The sequence below is a fragment of the Mustela erminea genome, chromosome 9 (assembly GCF_009829155.1).
Source record: "Mustela erminea isolate mMusErm1 chromosome 9, mMusErm1.Pri, whole genome shotgun sequence".
Taxonomy (NCBI): Eukaryota; Metazoa; Chordata; class Mammalia; order Carnivora; family Mustelidae; genus Mustela; species Mustela erminea.
The window spans coordinates 101,128,732-101,155,641 of NC_045622.1; the positions used below are offsets into that span (position 1 = coordinate 101,128,732).

At 55.0% G+C, this 26,910-nt stretch overlaps 1 protein-coding gene across 1 annotated transcript; it reads left to right on the top strand.

Annotated features, from left to right (window-relative positions):
• Positions 1-554: 554 nt before the first annotated feature.
• On the top strand, positions 555-26,646 carry P2RX3 (purinergic receptor P2X 3). The gene is made up of 12 exons (XM_032359012.1): positions 555-1,470; positions 8,324-8,459; positions 8,865-8,936; positions 9,173-9,236; positions 9,896-9,989; positions 10,292-10,369; positions 11,087-11,228; positions 11,727-11,863; positions 23,890-23,983; positions 24,287-24,352; positions 24,933-25,010; positions 25,467-26,646. The coding sequence occupies exons 1-12, from the start codon at positions 1,352-1,354 to the stop codon at positions 25,578-25,580; spliced, it is 1,194 nt and encodes a 397-aa protein (XP_032214903.1). The 5' UTR covers positions 555-1,351; the 3' UTR covers positions 25,581-26,646.
• The last annotated feature ends 264 nt before the right edge of the window (positions 26,647-26,910 follow it).

Below are 26,910 nucleotides of genomic sequence, written 5' to 3' on the forward strand. Positions count from 1 at the left end.
CGCGCGCTGCGGAGAGACACGAGCCGCCCGCACGCGGGGTGCCGGCGTCACGGTGACTGTCCTAGTCGCCCCGGCGCCCAGACACTTCACTTCGGAAACCGCGGGGTCGGGGAGGCCTGGAGGAAGCTGGCGGATGGCGGGGTCAGGTTCCCGCGCTCGAGGCGGTGCCCTCAGAGCCCGCCCGGATTCGAAACCTGGAGGCCCGCCCAGGAGAGGTGTTTGAGGGTGTCCGCCCCAACCTGCCTTTGCAGATGGGAAAACAGAGGCCCAAAGAGGATGTGCCCAGGGCCCCAAGTCTCCTTGCCGCCCTCCTCCCCCAGTTCTCTGTCCTAACCACGGCGATCCGCATCCAGAACGATGGATGGTACCTGTCCTGCGTGAAGACATTAGAGCAGAACTTTTTTTTTTTTTTTAAGAGTTTATTTCTTTATTTGACAGAGCACAAGCAGGGGGAGCAGCAGGCAGAGGCAGGGGGAGACGCAGGCTTCCCACAGAGCGGAGAGCCCCAGGCGGGGCTCCAGCCCAGGACTCTGCGGTCAAGACCCCAGCCAAAGGCAGATTCTTAACTGACTGAGCCACCCAGGCGCCCCTAGGACAGAATATTTAAATTCAAGACTTCCCTGACAATCTGACTTAGTTATACCCGCTTGCTAACTGAGCCCTGGGATAAGAGGCGGCCGGCCGGAAGGCTGTGCTGCTCCCTGACCTCAGCACTTCAACCTCTGGGAATTAGCTGTTCTAGCACCGGCCCGTAACATGCATTCACCCGGATTCAGTAACTAGGGATTGAGCTCCCACTCAATTCTAGGATTTGAGGAAACTAGGAAACAAGACAGAAACAGCCCCAGCCTTCCAGGAGCATGTTCTCAAACGAAAGATTCAGAGAAGTAAACTCCCAGGAAAACAAAGCTGGGGCATTGCAAGGGCTTTTAAGGAGAGCATGAAAGCCGCTGGTGAGCCGGGATGGAGATGCAGCATAAGAGAACGGAACAGAAAGGGTAGACAGAGTGCAGATAAAACATGACTCCCAGAGGGCCCTAGCCGGTTGCATCCCAGGCAATCAGGAGCCGGGGATTGGAGACCCCACCCCTGCCGTGACATCACAGGGAAGTGGGGTGGAGACGAACAAAAAGGGGGTCCCCCGCCCTGGCCTTGGACTCTTGACAGCCCAGAGTGCCAAGGGTAGAGAGAGCCTGGGCACTGAGCAAGGGTTGCCTGACTTAAAAGAACAGGCTCCCCATTCCTCAAGCCTCCTCCAAGCTGTCCCCTCCAGGCTTTGATCTCTGTCTCCCTGTCCCTCCTGAGGCCACCATTGGGTCCCTTCTGAGTGACCCCTGAGTGCTCTTTCAGCATGAACTGCGTGTCAGATTTCTTCACCTACGAGACCACCAAGTCAGTGGTTGTGAAGAGCTGGACCATTGGGGTCATCAACCGGGCAGTCCAGCTTTTGATCATCTCCTACTTCGTGGGGTGAGTCCTGGGGCCCTTTGGGTCCTAGCAGGGGAGGGCTGCCGGGTGTCCCGTCAGGGTTGCTGTCCAGCTGCCTGACCTTCTCCTCTCTTCGAGGAAACAGTCTCTACCCTGGAGTCCAAGGACTGGATTCTGCCACCCCCATCAGGGATCTGGTCCCCACATTAGTTCCTTTCCCCAGTAAATCCTCTGGAGTCAGAGAGTGGTTTCTAGGCACACACCCCAAGGACTGGAATCCTTGCCCTGGTGCCAGCCTCCACCAGGAGAGGTCCCAAGTGACCATCTCCCCTCTCCCTTCTTCCCTGCTCCCCCAGAGAACAAACCACCCTCACATCTTCCCAGTCTCCTCAGCCAAAGCTTTGGGGTCTCACAAAGATGAGGGAGCACAGGAAAGGGGAAGGGAAGGCACTAGCATGAGGGAGACAGCATGGGTCGATCAGGGCACGGTGGGGTGGGAAGGAGAGAACTGGACTGCTTTGGAACGAGGGATTCCCCTCCTGGCTTGAGGAGATGATGAAAGAACCAGGCGAGGGGAGAAGCCCTTGCTCTTGGAGGGTAAGACAAAGCCAGGTGTCTGCTCCTTGGGAGGGGGCGGGGAGACACACGGGCACAAATAACTCGAGGGAAGAGTTGCTTAGGGGAAGGTGGGTTTTCTGATTTGATCCAGGGTCCCTCCTCATGAATCCAGAAGCATTCCCCTTTGCCAGAAAGCATAAATTCTCTACTGCTACCCGACTTTATACCATATAACCCATCCTGGGAGCTGCTTAAGAGCCAGTGGTCCGAACACCTCCTCTCAGCTCCCACCTTTAGAGGCATCCACCACCCCCCACACACACACGCACACACACGTGTATGCTCCAAGGGCCAGGGAGGGAGCAGACAATGGCTGGGGAGAAAACACAGGTTCCATCCTTCTTGTGGTCATTTACAGACAGCGGTGGGTACCAGAAATGACAGGCAGCAACCCCTAGAGGTTTTCTTTCCCGGTGTGCAGTCTCTGTCTTGCCTGAGACGATGGCTCTGTGTACGAGAAACAGCAAGCCACTGACAACAGTCCTGAGTTAATTGAGTCAGTCAAAGAAGCCATCCGGTGTGCATGTGGGCTGGAGCTGCACGAGCGCAGGCCTCCTTGCCTGAAAGGTCAGAGGAGTGTGTGGAAGAGTGGGCAGGCGTGTGGATTAAGGGATTTTTTGCTTTGCGTGCTTTGTGGGAGCCAGAAGGACTCATTTCTGTGGCCGCTGTCGGCAAGGCTATACGTCCAGGGCTCCTCTCAGGGATATTAGAGAAAGCATTCCCGCTTTGGGGTAGGAAAACCGGCCTTGAAGCTTCCTTCCAACTTCTTCGAGGTTTTGTGAGCTACGATGCTTGCACATGCTCCACGTCCGCATCGGCAGAGGCTGGCTCAAAGCTGGTTTTTAAATATTCCACGTTCACGTGTGTATGCGATGCCGTCGCTGTTTATAGCCGCTAGACAGTATGGTGGTCCAGGTGAGTCCAAAAGCTGCCTCAGCACATTCCTGCCTCTGCTGGCTCCAGGCAGCCTTCTGGTAGACAGCTCCTGGACCAGCCTGCTCTACTCTCCCACTGCCCCTGTCTCTCCCTCATCGTGATATGATCTGATGCTCTGACCCCCAGTGCTGGAGCCTGGCCTGCAGAAACAAGCATGAGAGGCTCTTTGGCGTCTTGCTATCCAACCCTATCCATCTCTCAGCCTGACAGCTCCTCCCCACGGAGCAGCTCCTTCCAGTTACATCCATGCAGTCTGTGGCCCAGCCCCCCGGCCTGAGCCCCATCTGTGAGCACATGAGCCCATGCACCATTAGGACTCCATGAATCCATTGTCTTTAATTTAGCAGAAATTTATAAAGCATTTCTTCATGCCAGGCATAGAACATGGGCAAAGCAGAGAGGGCCCTCAACCTCATGGAGCTTACGATGCAAGAGACGGACGTTAATCAATCTCCACAAACAGATGTAAAATTTCAACTGAGGCTCAAGACTTGAAGAAGAGGTGCACAGTGCTGGGAGAGCGGCTAGTATGGAGATTCCTGACCTGGTCCGGGAGCCAAGAGAAGGTTTTCCGGAGATAAGATGCCCAAGCCAAGATCTGAAGGTTGAGTGAGAGCAACCCAGGAGAAAAAAGGGAAGGAAGAGGCTTCAAGCCAGCTCTGCAAAGGGAAAGAGCCAGGCAAATGGGGACAAGAAAAGAAGGTCCCTATGGCTAGAGCAGAGGGAGCAAAGGCAAGAGTGGTTGTAAAATGGGGTCGGTCACACCCAGCCAGACCTCAGACACCCTCAGAGCTTTTGTTTTTACACACAGGGCCAATGGATGGGAAGTGTGTGTGTGTGTGTGTGTGTGTGTGTGTGTGTGTGTCTGGGGGCAGGGGCAGGGGGAGACAGACCATGAGATCTGAGTTGGGAAAATCACTCTGGCTAATTCACCAAGGGACCGGAGCAGGCAGGAGGGTAACCTGTTAATGGCGCAGTGCAGTCCTGTTGAGAGAGACAATGGTGGCCTGGACTCAGTAGAATTTGGAGGATTTTTAATGCTGTGATGTTAACATCTAACGAACGGTTGAATCTCTTCCGTAGTATCCCTGCGAGGTAGACCAGATGCAGTCTTAGAAGGCCACATGTAACAGGAGCCAACTGTTTCTCTCATGCGTTTACCGCAACACGGCCGCTCATTGTCTCCACATGTGCTCTCACCCCTGCGCCAGCCTCTGCTGCCTGTCTGGAGTTGACACCACTTCACGCCTGGTGTCCCCTACCCACCCAGGTGCAATGAGAGGCCAGTGGTGTTTCTCCCGTGGCTTTCCCAGGGCCCAGTGGCAATCCCCAGTCTCCTCTGTGCGATGGAACCTCCTAAGAGCCGGTCTCTTTAGGGGGCCCTATGGGGAGCTGCAGAGGACACAGGAGATCCTGGGGACTGAGTTTCCCCGAAGTGCTGGCTGTTGCACGGCCTGAGCTAGTTTGCAGAGCCTCCTGGAAGGAAGCCACCTCGCTGCGAACCGGCAGAGGGGCATTCCCAGCGGTCTGATGCTCCGTCCTCAGAAGCACCGGTGGCAGCTGATGGTGCCTCAGACCCTCACAGCCCTGCTCTCCCCATCCCGTCCTCCCCCTGCAAGGCCTGATCCACAAACTCACCATCTGCACAGCTGGCCCGCGCGGTTCATAATCGTCAGCCTCCGTTTGGTTCTTTTTTGTAAGGTTTTATTTATTTATTTATTTGAGAGTGGGGGTCAGAGAGAGAGAGCGGGGAGAGGGACAAGCAGACTCCATGCTGAGTGCGCAGCCTGCTGCGGGGCTCAGTTCCCCGACCCTGAGAGCACAGCCTGAGCAGAAATCTGGAGTCAGGTGCCCAACTGACAGAGCCACCTCAGTGCCTCAAGCCTCACTTTGACTCTTAGGAAGAAGCTCAACAAACACAATACACCTACCGGCTTAAACACAAGAGCTGCTCTAGTTGAAAGAGAAGGGCCCGGAATTCCACCTTCTTGGCCCACCACCCCATCGTTTCAGCCCCGGGTGGCACCCTGAGGCACCCCGCGGGACACCAGGTGACGAGAGGATGGCGGGAAGACCTGTTGGAACCCCCGTCTTCTAGGTGCAGAGAGGAGCGCCTCTCTGGTCTCCCCCACCACGCCTCTCTGCAACCCCATGATGGGGAGACCGTGGAACAGGACCCTCTGGTTAGAAACCTCGCTGTGATCCAAATAGGAGTGGGGCTTGGACAGGTCACCATTCATCTCTAAGTCTCTAAGTATCTGGAAAATGGGTTTAGGAATGCCGACCCCAGGGAGTTACACGGCAAGGAGAACATGTCAAGTGCCTTGCCTGAAATGGGAGACTCGCTAATAGACGCCAACTATTACCATATCCTAGATTCCCCGGCACACGGCCCCCATCCCCACCCAGCTCACACCTTCCCAAGAGACCCCTCTCCTCCTGGCTCGCACAGCACATACTCCCCACGCCCACTCCCCGGGCTCCTCCCTGACTCCATGGGGGTGGACAGAAGGGTGCCAGGACGCTGCTCTGGCCTCCTTCCTGCACATCCCACCTGCCAAGGAGCTGCCACCCGCCTTCCGCTCTATAAATAATAAACCAGGAACATGAGAAAAAAAATAAGTCAGAGCAGCCGAGTAAATGCCAAGAATTGAAGGCTTAGTCCTGCCCCATCTCCTCAGCCCTGGCCTCTAGAGACAGACTCAGCCCCTCTGTTCTGGAAATGAAGCATCCCCTTATTTTGAGCTGCACTGATGATGTCCTTGGGCCCCAAGGGGCCACAGAAATTCTTCCAGTTATTATTTAACTCAGAGAGAGAACTCTGATGTGGCCTCTCCTACCCCCTGGCATAAGAAAGAGCCTTGAAGGAGGAGAAATGGGAGGAAATAGATAGGTTAATTGTTCTTCGAGCCCTAGGGCCTTTCCTCCTAAGACTTTCCCAAGGCTGCAGATGTTCCCTTGGGACCGGCAGGGCCAGACGCACAGGGACCAGGATCCCGTTCAGGATGTGAGGTGGTTCTGAGCAGTCTGCCTGGGTGGGAACCCATCTACCGGCTTGGCAAGTTAGCACAGCACTCTGCACCTCTGTTTCCTTATCTGTAATATAAGGAGAACAACAAAGGAGTCTCACTGGGTCGGGATAAGGACCCAATGAACCCTTACCACACAGAGCACTCAAGTGGGATGTGTTGGTTAGATGATAATCATCTGAACCCTGCTTCTCATCGGCAAATGTTCTTGGACTTTAAGGATAGGGTAAGGGGCCTTAAGAAACCGTGTCATTAAATCACCACTCAGAGATGTGTCCATTCTGTGGCCAGGCACATTGAGGCTCCAGAGGGCATGTTTCAACTCCCACTCCGGACAGAAGTGCACTGAGTTGGGAGCAGGGAGATCTGGGTCCTCAACCTCACTCCCTCCACGGCGCAGGGACCCTGGCCGTGAGCTGGAAATACTCATTTGGACATAAGGTGGTGGATGAGATTTCTATGTGACCCAAACTTCCTTAGGAGACTTGATGAAACCTCTCCTCTTCTAAAAAAGAAAGAAGAAAAGTGCTGGGAAAGGAAAGCACACAGGATCACAAACGTCCACGCATCCCCCACAGGCAGGGTGTTCCTAAGAGCCTTCTACAAGCCTGTGCCCTGCTCCGAATGGTGCATTCCTCAGGACACTGCCTGCTATAAGGCAGCAACAATAAAACAGGGGACAGGTTAGGAGCTGTCTGTCCGCCACTGCCCACTGTGACTCCACTTTTTCAGTCCCACTCAAGGGAGCTTTTGGAATTCAAGCGCAGGAGGGAAGCCCCACGATGGGGATAACTCCCAGCCCTCTCACTGAAAACTGAACAAAGAGTCTCTTGCAAATACCAGCCCGTGTGCACGTGAACATGATATGGGCATGTGCCCATCCCACAGGTCACTGTGACCTGTGTGACTGTCACACATGACCCAGGAGCTGTTCCCCTCTATGGGGACCTCAGAGGTCATCCAATCCAAACACCTCCCAACTGAATGCATCTCCTTGAGTCTTCCCAGGCATGTGGAACTCACCACCTCCCACAGCAGTCTGCTCTTGGACAACTTTCTGGGGTTGGAAAACTCCTGGGCCTGAAGTCCCAACTCCCTCCTTATAAAGTCCTCAGGTCGGCTTCCCAGCACAGCACGTGCCCAGCTTTGTGTTCTCTGCACTACACAGTCTCCGGTTCCTTCCTTCCCCTCATCCTCAACCTTGTGCCTTCCTGGTTAGCAGGCAGAAAGTGACCCTTGTCCAACATTTCCAAAAGCACACTCCCCAATTCTAGAAGAGGTCACCAGTGTTTCTCCAAGACTAAGAGTGTGTGCGGCATGTCCTGAACTCATCTGATGACCTTTTCTCGTCTGTACGATGAGGACAGCAACAGATGCATCTGCCCACCTGCGTGCTGTCTGGAACGGATAGGGCTGGTCACAGGCTGCAAGCCTGCTATGGAGGCGGGGAGTGGCTGAAGCCTTGAGGACTGTGATGAGAAAGGCAGGCCCCTCACAGAACTGCAAAGGAAAGAGTTGCCTGCAGGCTCTTCTTGCTGCTGCGGGAGGCTGCCCTAGTCCAGGGAGGGAGGTGGGGGTGAAAGGAAGAAAAGAGGCTCTCCCAGATTCTGGCCGCAGTACAGGTAAATGTCCACTGGGTGGCAGCACGCTCCAAGGAATAAGATTTTCAGCCTTTGCCTCCTACCTGCCCGGGAAAGGCTCAGCCCCTCCCTTCCTCCTTCTGGCACCTGCACAGAGGGAGACTTCTCCAAGCACCCAGCTCCCAAATGCCTTCACCGACTTGTTTACTGAGCACCTACTATGTGCCGGCACTTAGGATATACCCATGAGCAAAGCCTGGGATGCTCTGGGTCAGAGGTTTAAGACCCTCTGCTCCTTCTCTTCCCAGTTGTCTGCCAAAGAGGTGGCCTCCCAGTCTGCGGGAATGATGATGCATTGGCAAAGGGGTGATGTCGCCCTCAAGGGGGTGAAAATTTGTTCTGGGGAGGTGAAAAAAAATCGTACTCTTCTTATGTGTAAAACACAAATAAATACACATACAGCACATAGCTGATATCTCTAGTGTTAAAATTTCAGGTTGGGGGCGGGGGGAGGTAGGGGAAAATGTCTACAAATGGTCCTGAAGCAGGAAAAGGGAAAGATGGGAACATACCACTCTAAGCCAACCCAGGGCAAGGCCTCTCACCTCCAGCACAGGCCTTCCCCAGGCCAGACACCCCATGCGGTCTAGTGTTGGGGAAGGAAACTTTCCCAGCCTCTGTCTGATGGGCCTAGACCCTCCTCTCTTGCTCTCCCCCTGTTCTCCTGCCCAGGTGGGTTTTCTTGCACGAGAAGGCTTACCAAGTGCGGGACACGGCCATTGAGTCCTCAGTCGTCACCAAGGTGAAGGGCTTTGGACGCTATGCCAACAGAGTCATGGACGTGTCTGATTATGTGACCCCACCCCAGGTATGGTCCCCCTATCCCAGGGCTACGTGTGGATGTCCAGTGATGGGGCAATGCAAGGAGGGTGTCGATGGGATCCCCAAACCAGTGGTATCAGTGATCAGTGAAACCCCTCCCCAGCGGCCGGGAGGAGGGCTGCCCTCCAGAGTGCAGCACTAGGCATCAGGATCCTTCTCAGGCTCTGTCACACTCATCCTGTGATCAACACAACACACAGAGGAGCAGGAGAAGCTAGGTGGGTGGTTGGACTTGACTTGAGCCCACCTCTGCCCTTTATTAGCCCTGTGACCTTGGCCAGATCTCTTACCCCCCCACCTTAGTTTCCCCATCTGTAGAATGGGGATAATAGCAATGGCCACCTCACAGATTGGTACTGGTGCATTTTTTTCTCTCCCTTCTCCTACCAAGGGCACCTCTGTCTTTGTCATCATCACCAAGATGATAGTCACTGAAAACCAGATGCAAGGATTCTGCCCAGAGGTGAGGGGAGGGAGGGAGGCTGGATGAAGCAGGGCAAAAAGAAACCACTGGGGGTGGGGACCGATGGTAGGGAGGGGCGTGGGTGCACACAGAGGCTGGAGTTCCAGCCTTGGAGCTGTGTCCCAAGATCTCCGCCTTCCAAAGGCCCCTGGTTACGGGGAAGCCCTGGGAGCCAGAGGGCTCATCCAGGGCCAGCGCAGGGTCCCACACCCACCTGCAGACCTGTCTCCCCACAGAGCGAGGAGAAGTACCGCTGTGTATCAGACAGCCAGTGTGGGCCTCAGCGGTTCCCGGGCGGGGGTGAGTGCAGCCCTTCTCCACCCCCTCACAGCCCCAGGGTGTTAGTGGGACCCTGGAAGGTAGCACAGCCCCCATGGCGGACAGAGTGGGAGCTGGCCTGTTTCTTGTCATTCTTCCAGCACTTAAGGCCCTCTGCTGCCCCTGGAGAAGCTCACAGCCCAGGGACGTGGTGACAGACAGGCGTGCATGAGGGAGCAAGTGCTGTCATGGGGGAACCACGGACACTGGGGAAGGGAGAGGGATTGGTTCTAGGTAGGGGACCCCACATGGCTTCCTAGAGTCAGCGATGTTCTAGATGGGCCCTAAAGGATGACAAGAAGTTGGCAGGATAGAAGGGCTTTTAAAAGGACGTTCTAGGCAGAAAGAATAGCTACAGCAAAGACTTGGAGACCAGGAGGAGTACACTGTGCCCCGGGAACAAGAACAGGGCCTTTGGGGTGGTCTAAGTCCCCTTGGCTTGGTCTAGGGATTGGGAGGAGCAAAAGGCAAGAGTTCAACAGGGTTCCTGTACCACGGGTCCACCTCCCCTGCCCTCCCTGTTTGTCCCCTCCCCTGCGGGATCCCTAAACAGGGGGTGGTCTCTGATGAGGGGTGGGGTGGGGATGAGGGAGAAGCAAAGGTCCAGGCCGGCACCCAACATATGTGGCTCCCCGTCTCAGGTATCCTTACGGGCCGGTGTGTGAACTACAGCTCTGTGCTCCGGACCTGTGAGATCCAGGGCTGGTGCCCCACCGAGGTGGACACAGTGGAAATGTGAGGACCCTGCCCCAGCTCTCCTTTGCCAATAGGGAGAGCTCTGCATCTCTGAGCCTGCAGAGGGTCTCAGAGGTACCCCTAGTAGTGTCCACTCCTGGCCTGGGAAGTGGCCTCAGGATGGCACCTTTCCCTACCTCACCGGCCACTCTCCTCCCCTGGCCCTCAGGCCCCAGAGGCCATGACCAGCTGCCTGGTGGGAAACGTCCACCAGAAAAGGTGGTCCCTGGGGCAAAAGCCCTATGTGTCTTTTCCCATTCCTCATCCCCAAAAGCTAAGATTTTCTGGTTCTCCCCCCACAGGCCTGTCATGATGGAAGCCGAGAACTTCACTATTTTCATCAAGAACAGCATTCGCTTCCCCCTCTTCAACTTTGAGAAGTGAGTCCCAGCTCCCTCCCTAAAGAAGAAAGCGGGGCACCCATCCTACCCTGCCAGCTCAGTTTCAGAGGGTGGAGAATCCTGTCCACATGGTTCCCCACACTTGCTCACCCCTCTGCCCATCTCCCTGGGGCTCCCATTCCCAATCTCCCACCTGGCCTTGACCACCAAGTATTGGGTGGGCTCTGGGGCCAACCTCTCAGCCAGCCTCCCGCCTTAGGGCTCAGAGCCCATGGATGGGAGTTCTGCTGGAGGCAGGTGAGGCACAAGTTCAGCCTGGGCCTGGAACCCGGATACCTCCAAAGGTCAAGGCCCAAGAGCTTTCTTTTTACCTCCCACGTCAAGCCCAAGCAGGGGTGTCCCTTTGCCACTAGTTAGGAGTTCATTGACTCCTTCACACGCCAAGTCCTCGGTGGGCATCAGGCATGGGCAAAGCACAATGCCAGGCACCACGGAGGTGCTGAGAGAACTTGGGCGCGACTCTTACCCCCTGAGACCCCCAGCCTAGGAGCTGGGGATATTAGATACCAACACACTCAACCCTGATATGGAGAGAGGGGCATAGAAGTTGCGGGGAAGATGCAAGAACAGAGGTGACAGAGCCCGCGAGCGTCCCAGACATCAGGTCCCAGAGCGCGCTGCCCAGGCCGGAAAGGCTAGAGACCCCTGCGGGGCCTGTCTTCCCGCCAGCCCTGGCCTTGCTTCTCTCCTCCGCAGGGGAAACCTCCTTCCCAACCTGACAGCCAGAGACATGAAGACATGCCGCTTCCACCCCGACAAGGACCCCTTCTGCCCCATCTTGCGGGTGGGAGATGTGGTCAAGTTTGCAGGGCAGGATTTTGCCAAACTGGCCAGCACGGTGAGGACCTAACGGAGGACGGGGGACCCCTTTAGCAGGTGGAGGTTGGAAATAACCGGAGGGCAGAGCCGGGCTGGGCAGCAGCGCCACCTAGTGGAAGCACTCCAGACCTGCAACTGGCTCTGGGCCTCACCGTGTGCTCCTCCGCCCCCGTCCCCACCCCTCGTCCGGAGGGCCTGCCTCCCTCACCCTTCCCGCCAAGCCTGGTCTCCCATTCCCACCGTCACACTTGACCTTAGAGCGCTGAAAAAGCCCGTACAATGGGAAAGTGGATCCTAGATTGCTGCTAAGGGACGCAGGACAAAAGCAGGATCTAGAGCCCCAAAGGTCCACACCCCTGACTGCCATATGTTGTTTACTAAGGAATGTCTGTCTGCCAGATCGCTTCCCCTCCACCTAGAGAGTGGGAAGAACCACGCGTCTGTGTGTCACGACCCGCAGCCCCCACCCTGGCAGGCGGTGGAGACAGCCCTCCTCATAGCTGGACCCTTCCTACAGGGTGGAGTCCTCGGCATTAAGATCGGCTGGGTGTGCGACCTGGACAGGGCCTGGGACCAGTGCATCCCCAAATACTCCTTCACCCGGCTCGACGGCGTTTCCGAGAAGAGCAGCGTCTCCCCAGGCTACAACTTCAGGTAATCCCCGGTTTCCTGGGGCCTTGGGAGAAGGCAGGAGCTGTCCTGAAAAGTCACACCTCCAGCAGCCATGCACATGGGGAAGAAAAGGCCCCACGCACCCCCATCAGGTGTTGGCTCAAAGTCAGGAAGCGCTTTCTGTCACCACCAGGAGACGGATAGGCCAGGTCCGCAGGCAGGGCACGTGACCAAGGTCTCCCAGTAGAGCGTGGGCTGTGATTCTGAGCCTTTCTTAGCTCGGGCTCGAAAGCCGTCATGTGCCCAAGAAACGCCCTGGCAGCGCTTCTCTGGTACCTGCATTATCTAAGGTTTCTTGATCCACAAAGCAAGGGCTATAGTGGGATCAGTTTACAAGATGGAAAGTTTGTCTTTCTGTTCATAACCAGGAAGTTCCATCTGGGTCACAAATCACCACTACCATGGTCACGAGTGCTTCTGCACCGGTCAAAGCAGGAGCTCGAGCTGATTTTTCAATATCATCTAGTTTCGATCCCCAGTGGCCTTGAGCCATAAGGACTTTCCCCTGACAGCCCCTCCCATCACCCTTGTTTTGAAGAAAAGGAAGAGAAAACCCAGGGTTAACTGTCTGGAACCAGTTGAAGCTGACCAGCCCTTGATCTTCTCCTATCCTAATGTCCCCCGTCTAGGAAATGGCAATAGGACCGTTATCTTGAGGATCCTATTGGCCAAGGTGTGAAAAGCTTCAACCCTCTGTTCTGTTTTGCCCTCGATTTTCCAATTCCCTGAGATTTCTGGGAGGGCTTTGAAGACGTACAACGGTGCTATACACTAAACCGGGGATGTTGGGTAAATAGGCAGGGATCAGGGGAAAAAAGTACACGTAAGAATATGTTTCAGTAACACATTCAAAGAATTGTTACTCGAACTTTCTAGGTGGTGGTGGTGGTTTCCAACAGAACGGCAGACGTAAGCAAAAAAATAATCATTTCTCCTTTTTCTTACCTTTATTTGTAGTTCTAAAAGTACATCTAAAACTTTATATTTAATAGTTTAAAATATATATGTATAGTCTCCGGAGAGGAGAATTTTTTAAAATTTGAAAGTGCTTTCATAATCAACTCCAAACTTTAAAAAACCATAGGAAACAACACATATTTTAAAGTAGGTTAAAAATACTGTTCGGCTCCCTGGCAGAAATCGGCATATTTACTCAGTGGGTACATCACAGAGAAATCAATACAAAGGATATTTGTATGGTGTCTTAAAATAGCAACATATTAATAAAATTCTCAGGATCTCAAATGCAAAGTTTTCATCTTCATAACTTCCCTGTGGCCAGTGGGAATTCTTCAATTTCCCAAATAACTTACTTGGCAGGAGAGCGTAGGAAGAATGTGAACTACGAAGAAGCCCCCAACTACGGGTGCCACACAGATTTAGAAGAGGCTCGTTGATCTAAAGAAGCTACGGTGTGGGGTCCTCCACCTCCAGTTCCCAATCTTGGGCTTCAGCTGCCCCTCCACCCCGACTCCCCTTCCCGGAGTCCCCCCTCCCCCACCCCACACAGCAAAATGCGAGGTGGACTTGGTCATAAACTAGCTTAGGCTGTATTTGGGCAGACAGGTCCGAGGATCCCTGAGCCTAACCCCCAGGGGCTCATGGGAAGCTGTCCGAGAGGTGTGGACCCAGATAACTAAGCCCTTCACCAAAGACTCCCAGGCCAGAGCAGGAAGGGGCAAACCTGCTCGTTTTGAACCCCCCTGTAGTTTAAAAGAATTTCCAGAGCGCTGGCATGGGGAACTATCTGGCAGCTGTGACGAGAAGAGGGCTCTTCCCAAGGCCCCTCAGGTCCCTCCCCTGGGTGCCCACCCACCACCCTCGAATTGCCTTCAAGCTACTGGCACCACATGGAGCCCCGAGGCTGAGCTAAGTGCCCACGTTGGGGAGGCCACAGAGAATAAAGGTCACAGCCAGGTTTGGCACTGCTCTGTCTGATAACGGTAGAACTTCGGATCCCACAAATCTCCTGATCTGTGGGCACCGTAGTCATCACCCTGGGCGCCGAGGGTTTCGTGTGCTTTGGCGTGTTGTTCCTTACCCGCTCTGTGAAGCAGATGCCACAATCCCCCCATTTCACAGACGAGAGAACAAAGACTTGGCGGAATCAAACAAGTTTCCCCAAGTCACACGGCCAGTAGGCGTGGGAGCCTGGACACAAACACATTTTCCTGGATGATTTCCATGCAGCCAGGAAGGCTAGGGACATTCACATTTATGAATCCTAAAAAAAAAAAAAAAAAAAAAGCCCATTTGGTTGATACTTTCATTGCTTAAAAACGAAGGACCCGCGGTCCACAGAGGTTAGAGGACTAGTAGCAGCTGGAGGCACAACTCAGGGTCTGGCTTTCTGTCCCCCAAACAAAATTGTCTGCTGCTCCCTCTCTAACAGAGGCCAGAGTTTTTCAAATGTCCTACTGTTGCCATTTGCTCTGGAGGAGATGCAGTCATTCAGCCAAGAGTCAGCCTTGTTTTAATCTGCACATTCAGGCAAGAGGCAGTAGAGATTCTCATTTCCATCACTAATTACTTCTGCAGCTCCTTTCCAAATGCCCCTCCCCTTGCTTCTTACAGCTCTTGGCCCGGAGGATCAGAGAGTTAGAGAATTTGCAGCCACTGAGGACCCCTGGGGTATCCCTAGGCTGAGGTGACTGTTTCACCACTGAGGAAGCAGAAAGTTCAGAGGGGATGTGACTTGCCCAGGGTTACAAGGGTATCATGAGGAGCCTTCAAGGTCAGCTACATGTGCATGTAGCTACAGCTCTAGCTACATCAGTCTCGCTGTGACATGGCCCCAGACATGGGGCCCCCTTCGCAAGATGGTCGGTCTCTCACTGACAGCTCCAGTGATTGGAAAGGTGACCTTGTGTTGAGTCAGAATGTGAGTCCCTTCAACTTTTACCCAGATTACCTAATGCCGTCCACCTAAATTAATCTTTATTTGTGTGATCTCCTGAAACTGCCATCTGTCCCTCCCTGAAACTTGGTGGAAACGTTTTGGTTTTACTCCTCTATTTATTCCGTATGGCTAACCCTCCAGGAGCCACTTTAATTCGGTACTTTTCTGAAGCCTCCTTCTAAGCCCATTGAGAGTGTGGCATGGGTGGGTCTGTCCAGATTAGTAGTGGGCAAAGGACAGCATTTCTGAAAAATAAGAACTGGCGAGAGTCAGCAGGACCCCAGGAGCAGGGGGTGTAGACAAGGGCCAGGTTCTCGCCTCACAGGGAGGCCCTCCGTTCGCTGGAGCAGGATTTTAACCAGGGACCGACCTCCCCCAAGGCGCAGAGATCAGGCAGTGGTGCATGTGAACACAAGTATTGTGTCTTTGAGCGAGCAGGTGTGTTTGTTAGGGGACGAATGTGAATCTGTGGGAGAGTGTGTAAGTGTGGCGTGTGCCTGAGTGGGGAGTGTGTGTGTGTGTGTGTGTGTGTGTGTGTGTGTGTGTGTCTGAGGGTGTTGGTGAATGTATTTGAGAGCGTTTGCGTAGATGGGGGGAGATGGTACAAAGATTAAAAATACTGTAGCAGTCAGGGTCCCAGCAGGAAACAGATGGCACATGCAGAATGGGTAATGTGAGGAGAGTTTAATAAGGGGACTGTTTCAAAGGTGTGGGCAGGGTGTAGGGAAACCATGAAGGATAGCGCAGGGCCCGGGACCACAACGGGACCCAGATGACTGCCCAGGTCTGAAGGGCAGAGGGCAGGAAGCAAATTCCTAGAACCCAAAGACACGCTGTGGGGACAGGAGCTGTGACTCGGCCAAGCCACCAGCGGAGGCAGCCTGGGGCAGGGTGGGGAAGGCAGACACGTGAACCCAAGATCTCCTCCATGAACACTCAGAGGTCTCTAACCCTTGTATCCCCTGGGTGAATTCACGGACCAAATGCCCACTAAGATGCAGATATCCATCCACATGAGCAGTTTTGCAGGCATTTTTCTTTGCTTTAAAAAAGCCAACTTATTTCTACAAGTAAGATATAAAAACATCCTCCGAGTAATAAATCCAAGCGATCCTGAAACATAGGAGGGATGATGTGGAGACGCCCTCTCCTTCCTCCAGTCTCTCTCCCCTTACAGGAAGTTAGCATCTGGGACAGTCTGGCGGGCTTCCCTCCAGTGCTTTTTCTCTGCATTTATGAGGCATAAAACTCCGGGGCTCTGAAGATCTTGAAAAGCCCATCCCCAGACCTCAGGTTGAGAGCCCATGGAGTTAGGTTTGCAAAGCCTTTCGCGCCTATTTTGACAGGATTCACAGCTCACGCCCACGCCCCCATAGTAGGCTCAGGAAGACAGAGACGTGCCCAGGATTACACAGCTTAAGTAAGAGGGACATGGGGACTCAAACCCAGGGACCCGATCGATCTGTAGCCATTGCTTCCGGCATACCTTCCACCGTCACATCGTTTGCAACCACACCGTTTGCAAGCAAGCGGGAGAGACAGGCCCAGCCATGATGGCGGGAACGACGGGGCAGAAGCAAAAACGGTGCATTTAGCGACATCAGATCCGCGTTTCTCCTCCGAGCCCTCAGAACCAAGCCCAAGGCAGCTTCGCTACGAAAAGGCAAGGCAGCTTTGGATTTCCTGTCTTGGTGTCTGGGACAAAAAACACTCGTTCAGCTGCTAGATGTTCCTCATGCTGGAGGTGTTTCTAGTGACGGTTTCGTGTTGGAAATGTACCCACAGCAGCTTTCCTGGAGCTCGGAAATTTGGCGTCTTCCCTGCTTCCATGCAGAAACGTGCAGATCAGCAAGATCTTAGGCCAATTGAATGAGACGGAATCGAAAGTGCGCCCTTGGCTTTGAGCATTCTTTCTGCAATCTGGGTTTTTCTCCTTCCAAAAGCCATAGAATATGTGTTTTTAAAAGCAGCCACTTTCCATCATCTCCACAGAGACACTCGAAGGCCCCTGTGATGGGGGTAGATTTTGCCTGCCTTCGCCATGATCCGTTTTCCTCTTTGTTTAGGTTCAAGTGGGAGGAGAGGCCATCAGAGCGATCCCGAATTTATACAGACTTTTATAATTTTCAGGTCTAGCCTGGCCCCACGACAACCAATTCTGTTGGTAGGAAACAGCAGCTAACCCTCATCAAACACATCCCGGTGAGCCAGGCAGGTGCTCTTTGCAGATTATCTCATCGACTCCAAAGAGAAAGAATTTTATAGCTGGAAACCTAACATTCAGAGGTTTCATTATCTGTCCAAGACCACACAGCAAATAGTGCTGGCCTGGAATTTCCAATTCCCGCAACCTCCAAGCATGTGCTGGTAACCACGGGTATCCTGTAGGACCAGTAGGGTTATCCCCATTTTACAGACAAGGAAACTGAGGCCAAAAAGGTTACTCCCAGGAGCAGACAGCTAGCCCTCTGGCGCTCAGCTACCTCTTTCAGCTCCATGTCCATTGATCCTTCCCTGCCTCATTCAAGATGAACTAATAGCAATATTTATAAAAAGATCAACCACCAGTCATTGCTTAAGTGCCTGCCCCTGGAGCTGAAGAGGTTCCCAGAACGTGCGTAAGTAAATATGGCTCGGGGTCTTCTCTAAGCGAAGGCGTCCCAGCCTGCTCCAAGGATGTTGCCCCACCCCCACACAGTGAGTCTGCCAGGAGATATTTTCCTATCAGTATAAAATCAACTGTAAAATTCTATTTCAGCTGGCAAAATCACTTCTCACCAGGCAAAAGCTTCGCGGAGAACACCACTTCCTTCACTCAGACGACTCAGATTCCAGGCCCAAGTTTTCCCTCACGAGTCCGACCCAGATCCTGCAAGTTTGTTGCTATTTTTCCTGTAACAGTTACGTGTCCTTGCTTTAGGAAGGAATTTCCATCACTCTATGGGATCGTTTCTAAACAGATGTCTGAGAGCTTCCAAGGGGTGCGTACATCGTGATAAAAACCTTCTCCCCTCAGCAAACGTTTATCGACTGCCGACTACTGCAAATGTCAGCCCAGCACGGAGAAGCGCTCCTGCGGGCCAGAGCCACCCAAGGCTGAAACTGGGCTGCTCCGACAGGCAGCGAGTTTCCTCTCTCTGGGGGGGGTCCAGGCAGTGGCAGCGAAACTCTTGTGGCTAACGAGGGGAGGGCTCTGAAGACGCCTTCCGATGCCAGATTCCGTCAGGCTTTGTGGCTGAGACAAACACGATGGAGACTAGTTCCTGTGATCACGTGGAAATGATAAACCTGAACCCAAGAACAAAATATTTATGCGAAAAATATTTCGTGCTGGAGCAAGCCGAGAAAAAATAATTATTCATCTTAAGATGAAGCAAAAGTGAAGCAGAGAGAGCCCGGGCTGCGGGGCAGGAGGCTGTGTCTCAGACCTCGCCGCACATGCTCAGTGTGATTTTCAGCAGCTCTCAGCCCCTCCGTGGGCCTCAGTTTCCTCCTCTGTGAAATGGGCTGTTTCGAGGTGATAAGTTCCCTTCAAGCTCTGAAAGTCTGAATGAGTGCAGGTAGGTGCCTGAGGAAGGTGCTGGTGGCGGCCTCTTATTTACAGACCCGTCACGTCCGAACAAAGCTTCCACACTGCCTGGCGCAAGCACACCTGACAAGTGATTTATTACGGTAATAGATGTTTGTACTTCCCCATTCTTTATCTTTTGCTGCTCGGGGCCCAAGAGATCACGTGCACGTGCACGCAGACACACACACACACACACACAAGTGTCTCAGCCTTGTCAGGTCTCCACTTGTTGGATTCTGGGCTGTGCTGGGCTTGTCCTGTCTGGTCTCAGCACAGGTATCTCTGGGAGGGTCCCCATGGGCACGCCCCTCTCTCCGCGGGGGTTTTGAAGAAACTCGCCCAAAAAGGGAGCTGAGACACTCAGAGCCTAACGGAGCAGGAAGCCACCCCCAGCCCTGCAGCCCCAGCAGGAGGAACGGGAGCCCGGCCGAGAGCTGGGATCCCTGACAGGAGACACAGTGGGCCACATACCCACCATCTTCCCGCCCTCGGGCTCCTCCAGTGCCCCCATTCCCCAAGGCCCCCCATTAACCAGAGAGGAAGGGAGGCAGGTCAGCCGTGGAGAGTGGTGGGCACACCAGGGACTGTCTGGCTTCCTTCCACCGCTGCCGGCAGCCAAGCCCGCGGCAGCTCAGCTGTTTTCCCAGGCATCAGCTCTTGCCTGCTCACCGAGGCCTCCCTTGAGTCTGCTTCTGGCTCGTCTCTCGGGGGAGTGGCAGGGGTGGGCATTGGTGTTCACATCCCAGCTAGGCCCCTGGCAGGTCCAGGAGCTTTTAGAGCCACCAGCCAGGCTTCTCTCCAGCCTGAGGAACACCATATGACGTGCACTGAAAACTCTGAGCTTCACAGCCGGCAGCTCACGGAATCCTCCGTCACAAGCCCACCACTCTCGCTAGTACCCTCGTTTCACATCTGGGGAGACCGAGGCTCAGGCAGACGAAGGACTTTCCCTCGGCTTACATGAGCTCATTCGGAGCCACGGTTCAAGCCCCAGGACTGTCCCATTCCAAAGCCCCTCCACCAACAGCAGCTCCACGAGCGGTCGATGTGAGGCCTGAATGAAGGAACAGGTGTTCGAGCCTCCAGCCTAGCGCTCAGCATGGGGTAAGCGCGACCGGCAGATTCTCTCTCTGCTCTGGGAGCCCCGATTCCCCTCCCCAGATCCCACCCAGCCACCTGCCCGATCGGAATGTTTTCTGCCTGATGCTTCCACCTTACACTGGCTCCGCCTGAAGAATGGGAGAATTTAGAGGAGGAAACCCAGAGGCCAATGTTGGTGCTAAACTCATTCTGGGAGATGTCAGGAATCCACTGCTGCTTCAGAAAGCAGTTACCCTGCCTGTGACTGCCCCAGGGAGGCCCTCGGGCAAAGGCGGTGAGATCTGGAGCTCGGTCAGTGGTGCAAACTGTAGAGTGCGGTCTGCTGCAGGTACCGCGCGAGAGGCCTGGGTCCTGCAGGGGCCAGAAAGGTAACACGGGATTCCACAGCCCCCCCCCACACTGATAAAGGGCTCTGGAGAAAAAGGAAAACACCTGATTCACCATGTCTGCCCATTTCTGTGGTGTAAATACAGCCCCCAGGTCAATTTCAAGCTACAGGCGTGAGGTCGCAGAATGTGGAGCTGGGACGCGATGCGGGCAGCGTCTCTCCTGCCCCGAGCAGTGGACCCAGCCTTCTCCACCCGTCCCTGTCCTCCAGCCCACCAAGCTCCTGCAGCTTCTTCAGGGACACCATGTCCTTCCCCAGCACAGGGGCTCATGGGCCTCACAGCCTGGAAAGCGGCCCCCACCTCTGGCCTTCGCACCTTTCAACCCTCCATCCCTCAGGCCTCAGTTCCAACGGCGCTTTACAGGAAGCCTTCCTTGGCTCACAGCCTCGGTCAGACGGTCTTCAGTACTTATGCTCTTCGAACGGTGCTCTGTCCTCTCCGGCCCTGACGTCAGACTTTAGCTAGTATGGGGGTGTGTTGTTATTAATATTTCTCTCCCTCAGGTGAGAGCAGACCTTGCCAAGGTGTCAGTGGGGCCTAGCACAGTGCCTGGCGTAGGGTAGGTGTGCTCTGAGTACCTGCTGGGCCCTGGTGGATGAGTAGGAGTTTTCAAGGCAGGAAGGGAAGGAGAGAGGGAACAGCATGGGCCCAGGCAAGAAGTCCGTGTCTGCAGGGTGTGTCCAGGAAACCCGAGAAAGCAGGCGGTGTGGTGTGGCTGGCACTTCTTGCCAATAGGCAAGGAAGGGGGACTGGGCCGGGCTGGGTGTCGGTGGTGGTTTTCTCGCCAACCACGTTTCTCAGCCAAGAAAACCAAAGCTGGGTGTCCTTCCACGCATGCCCTTTTCAGAGGAGGAGGCTGGGGGATCCTTCCCACACTCCATGGCTCTAATGTTCTCCTCTGAGCCAAGGACACTAGGCGTCGAGACCCGCCTTGCCAATCCAAAAGGGATCCCAGCTGGAGAACTGAAAGGAATCAGCCACGACCTAACAGAAATCAGGCAACAAAAAAACAGCCTAGAATGCTGGCTCACGGTGTGAACTCTGGCACTGGACTCCCTGAATTTGAATCCCAAGTTTGGAACTGACTGTTGGGTTTGCAGACCTTAGACAAATTGCTTAAGCTGTGTTATCCTGGTTCCTCATCTGTAGAAGGGGAAGGACAACAGAATGCAACTCCATGGAGCTGGGTCTTAAAAGAGATGGTAAGTGTAAAAAGCACGTGGTACAGTGCTGGGCACATAGTAGGTGCTCAGTGTGCGCCGTCCCTCCCTGAGCACTGTTCTTCCTCCTCCCTCCCTCCCAGGAGGAGAACCAGTCCCTGCCAACCCTCCTGTGAGGGTGGGTGGTTGGTGAGATAATGATCTTATCATGCTTATTGCCTCTTGGAAGGCAGGTGCTGGAGAAAAACCAAGTCCGCTTTGGTTTTTCTCCCTGTTCCCTTCACATTCTTCCCCAAGATAAATTTAGCCAGCCTTCGCTTTGAACACGGTGCCCAGGGTGCTGACTTTTTGTTCTCTGAGTCGATGTGAGAGCATTCTTCATGGCTGCAGCCCCAGGCTGGAATGCAGACTTCGGGAGCACAGCCCTAGCCCCTGCCCTGCCCTGCCCCAAACACCTGTGACAGTCTCACCACCACCCCCGACCCTCCCGGTCCCCGAGGACATCGGGTGCCACATCTCCCAGACAGGGAACCTGAGCTCTCCAGTGACGTGAACAGAACGCAGAATACAGAAGGGCTTGGAGATCTGTCTCCTTTCCAGCCACCCGGAGCTCAGAGGCAACGAGTTCAGGGTTAAGAGCAGAGCCTGGAATCCGGCTCTGGCCAGTTACCTTCTCCTCCCTCTCCCCACCTGTAGAATGGATCCCCTGCTGGTGCAGCCCAACCCACTCCATTCTGCTGGGTCTGGGAAGCCCTCTGCTGCTGCCACCCAGACCATAACCTACCACGGCTTTAAAGTTGGCCCAGCCCCTCGCCTCTCCCCTTATCCTCCAGCTCTTCGGTTCTTTGGCTTAAGTAGCTGGGCTTCCTTCGGTCTTCTTCCCGGGGCCCATTTTTACTCTGGGACTCGGTCTCAAGAAGATCATCCTGCCTTCTCTGCCTCCCTCTTTGGCTGCAAAGTCTGTAAGACGCACCTTCCCAGGTCAGGCTCCCTGGGGGGACACTTTCCCTCACTGACTAGCTTTCAGGCTTACTCTTCAGCCTGGGACAGCAGGTGCACCGTGTGGGCACACATGCTCCAGCCATGCCCAGGCACAGGCAGGCAAGAAAACATGCAGCCTGGACTCCTTCCTGACCCTGTTAAACTCTTCTTCTGTTCCGACCCTCCGATGGCCTGTGGATGCCTCCCACTGCGGAGCCCACCGGGAACCGGAGGGCAGGGAGCTTGATGGAGGCAGGGTCTGCAGACCAGGCTCCCAGGCCCTGCAGAGAATAGGTGTGGAGTAACAGCCAGAACACTAGGATTGCGACAGTGTCTGTCTTAAAGGGAGGGTCTTGGTGTTTACCCCTTTCACTAACAGACCCACGGAGGGGTGCATGAGCACCCCCATGTCATAGACATGAACAGAGATGCTGTTCTGAGTCACATGAAAAGGGTAGAACCAGGATTCAGACTCCTTTCTTCCCGGCTGCAGAGTTCTGCTCCGCCAGAGCAGACAGTGGCTGACATTGTATGAGTTTCGATGACTCTTCTCCAAAATGACCTTGCTCCCACGCCTGTGACCCCTCTGCTGTCTGTGCCCTTGAGCCGAGCATTTCCCTCTCCCTGCCCGAATGCAAATAGCCCTGGGAGGGCTGTCACAGTCACGGACACCTGCGGGGAAGGAGATGCCTCTCTCTGTGGGAGAGGCCTGGGAATCCGGGCATCGGAAACACTGAAGGGGAGACAGCTGGCACCAAATAAGAGCCATGTCAACCCCACAGAGTTATGGGGCTTTCTGAGCCCTTTCACCCCATCATCTCACTTAACCCTTGCCATGCTCTGGGATCCTGGCGTCAGGAGCCCGTGTCACCGCTGCAGGTCCAATGTGGTCTCAAGACATTACACTTCGCTGATTAGTCTAGAGTTTTGCCTATGATGGGTAGGGCCGTAGGGGGCGTGCACTGGCTTCAGACAGACACCATTTGCACTCTTAGTGCTTGTGAAGCCACAGGCAGTCCCTTCCCCACCCCTTCCCCAGACATCTTCACAGTGAGGTGCTCATGCCCCCACTTTGAAGATGATCATTCTTACCTGTCCCCCACACGGTTCCTGGCACCAGCAGCCCAGGCAGAGAAGGGGTAGAGGATATAATCTCGGGCAACTCTAGCATTAGTCTCAGCCCCTGGGTGACCCTGGACTAGTCTCTTAACCTCCTCAGAGCCTCACTTGAAAAATAGAGCAATCCCATCCCTATCCAGCAAGGCTTTTAAAAACTGTTCTATAAATGTATTTCTTCAACAATAATAACAGCCAACAGCATCAAGCTTTCCCTGGGTGCTTACTGTGTTCCAGGCACTGTTCTAGACCCCTGGGTTGTATGCTTTCCCTCAATTCTCACAGCACCCCTGTGAAGCAGGACTTCCATATCATTCCCAGTCATAAAAGCGGAAACTGAATCTCAGAGAGGTTTAGTTACTGGCCCAAGGTTGCACAACTGGTAAGTGGCAGAGCCAGGCTTTGAACCCAAGTACGCTGAAAAGCCTGTTGTGGGGGGACCATCTGCAGGGACTTAAGCCCAGGGATACCCAAACAAATAAAACCAAAGAAGCCTGGAGTCCAGCAAGACTCACACTTTTGTACAACTAGAATCATCTAGGGAAATTGCTTAAAAGGCAGAGTCCTGGGCTCCCGGCGCAGAGATGCAGGTGGGGCTGGGAAGCTGCCTTGGTATCAAGGCCCCAGGATGACTGCGCAGAGGGTCAGCTAACCACACGGGGAGGACGGCGGCTGGTGTCCAGCAAACTAGTGGTGAGATGCTCAGTGAGTGAGAGCTGTAGGATCCAGAGGACCCCGACGCTTCAGGGAGGAGCTCACAGTGGGACCCACTTTCTACCTCTGGTTTCCAGGTTTGCCAAGTACTACAAGATGGAGAATGGCAGTGAGTACCGCACACTCCTCAAGGCTTTCGGCATCCGCTTTGACGTGCTGGTGTACGGGAATGTGAGTCCTTGCGCCGGGCAGATGGGGGGAGGGCAGGGAAGGAAACCCAGACCAGTCTTGGGCCCTCAAGAGCCTCCTCCCAGGAGGTGGGAGGGGGCAAGGTCCTGCCACTGACCAGCTCTGAGAGCCTCCGTGAGTCACATGTGTAGTCTCTTCACTGCTACGGTCAAGGGTTGGGGCCTCCTGGTCGACCCAGAGCCCTCCGCTCCACCATCTCTCTGGCTGGGGGTCCTCCTTCAGCCTCAAGCCTCAGGACCTCGTGCTGGGCTCTCTGCCCACCCGCCTTGGTCTTTTCGCTTGCAGGCTGGCAAGTTTAACATCATCCCCACCATCATCAGCTCTGTGGCCGCCTTCACCTCCGTGGGAGTGGTGAGTTCAGCCCCTTCCGCCTCAGACAGGAGGCCCCTCAAGGTGGGGCTCCAGCTGGGGGTCGGGGTGGGGGAGCGGCCCAGGTATGATGCCCTGCTTCTGCCTAGAATGGAAAGTCCAACCTCTGGCCAGGTGCCTCAGTCTCCCTCACCGCCTCCCTGCTGGAACACCTCCAGTCACAGAGAGCTCACTACCTCCCGCAGCAGCCTCCCCGGCGGCGGGAGTTTCCACCTGGGACCAAGTTCCTGCTCCCCCACCAAGAAGGTGAAGGAGAGGACTCCAGGGTTCCACAGACCAAAGGAACCGAGCCCTGCTCCCGGGGACTTCCACCCCCTCACCCTCTGCTTCTCCCACCAAGTCCTCTGTCTGCATCTTGGTCTGCGGTCACTGCCAAGAGCTGAGAGGTCGGTGATGAAGGCATCCTGCAAAGCCCCAGGACTGTTTTTCCAAATGGAAACATCAGTCAGGTGTCTTTGGAGGACTCGCCCACCCTTGGCCTGCCGTCTGCCTGAGGGCAGTCCTCCCCACTGCCCAGCCTGCTGCTTCCTGCTACACTGAGCCCGCCCTGCCTCTCCTCCAGGGGACTGTCCTCTGTGACATCATCCTGCTCAACTTCCTCAAGGGGGCCGACCAGTACAAAGCCAAGAAGTTTGAGGAGGTGAGCTGGAGGGGAGAGGTGGGGAGGCATGAGAGGTAGAGAGACAGGGCAGGGACTAGCTGGGCACCCCTAGACCCCAGGGACTCTCAGTGGCTCCCCCTTCTGGGGGCTTCTTAAGGGGATTCATGAGGCCTCAGCGCAAATTGGGGGTCCCGAAGAGAAGGAGTTGGCCAAGAATGCAGGGCGGTCTGTGGGTCATCACTGCTGACGGCCTGATCCACTCACTGTCCCCTCTCCATTTCTGGGGCAGGACAAATTCTGCCATGAGTTAGCTCAGGTTTCGGTTGGCCCGTGAGGTTCGTGGTTGTTCAGACTGTTGGGATCACACAGTCTTGCTGGAGCTCCCTGATAACGGGGCCCCGAGCCTCCACTGCCGCATCTGCCAAGCAGAGTCCCATGGCAGGGGGAGTCTTGCCCACAGCTAGAGCACGATAACACCAGCCCTTCCGCCTGCAGGTGGACGAGACGACGCTGAAGGTTACTGCCTCGGCCAACCCAGAGTGCTCCAGCGACCAGACCACCGAGGAGAAGCAGTCCACAGATTCGGGGGCCTACTCCATTGGCCACTAAGGCCTCTGCCAGGGCCCCAAGCTCATCCATGGGCTCCAGGCCTGCCCATAGGGCACCGCACCTGGGCCAGGAGGGATGGAAAGGGGAGGGGCTTTCATTTCTGCTGCTCACCCCAGGGAGCCATGCTGGACCCAGGTGTCTGGGCGTCCCAGTGTTCCGGCAGACAGGTAGTACCCCCTGCTAAGACCTCCATCTCACTTCACCCCTTGCCTTGCCCCTGTCCGCCTCCCAGAACCCCCAGGGCAGCAGCCCCTGAGTTGTCCCCCTTCTGAAGAGTAGAGAGCATAATAGTAATAGCAAGTGGCCACAAGGCATTGCCAAATGCCGGGCAGGGTCACACACATTATCTCATTTAACACTTAGAGTCATCCTATGAGGTAGTTATTAGTTTCCCTGTTTTGAAGGTACACTGAGGCCCCGAGAGACTGAGTCATTTGCCCAAGGCCACACAGCCAAGAAGCAAGAGGACTGGGAGTCGAACCCAGATCGAACTCCATCGCCCACACCCCACAAGAGAAGGGTGAACTCCCAGGCAGTGGCCGCCTCTGCTGCTTCAGCCTCCCCCATGGTGACCAGGATTAGGTTTTGCTTAATGAAGAGTGAGCCCCATGCTTTCAGCAGGAACTCAGGCCCCGGTGTAGGGAAGACCAGTTAGACAGAGATGCGGGTGGACCTGGCTTGGGTGGATCCCCAGTTCAGAAGGAAACAGGAGGCACGACTTCGCTCTGTACCCAGCCAGGGGTCTCTCTCTGGGACCCCCATAATCCCACACATCGGGACTCCCCCCACCCCCAGCAGTGGAATTAGGCACCCCCCAGGGTGGGGCATGATTCCCAGACCCAGGCCCGTGTCGCAGCAGGCCGTGCTCCTTTATGACGCTGGTGAACAGGCTCCAGGGAGGCCCGAGGCCCTGGGAGCAGCGGCCAGCAAGGCCGCCCCCCCAACAGGGTCCTAATGGGCGGTCAGCCTTCAAAGTCTAGAACCTCTCTTGTCCCCCTCCCCTGTTTACAGATAAGCAGACTGAGGCCAGAGAGGGGAAATGACGGGTCACACAGTTAGTGGCCAAATGAGAACCCAGGTGTCTTGGCAAGAACAAGGGGCCAGAGAGGCCACTGGGGGATCCTCTAGTCCACTCACACCTCTGTCAGCCTGGCGCCCCCTCCCCTTGCTAGGCTCTCCCCCTGTGAGAGGCAGAGCTGGAGCAGACCCAGGTCTTCGGAAGCCTGAAGCATATACAGTCTGGGGCATCATCTCAAAATAATACAAATTAGGGATTAGAAGGGGCTCGTGCATGAGGGCGGCCTTGAAGGACGAGTTTCATTAGCCCCAC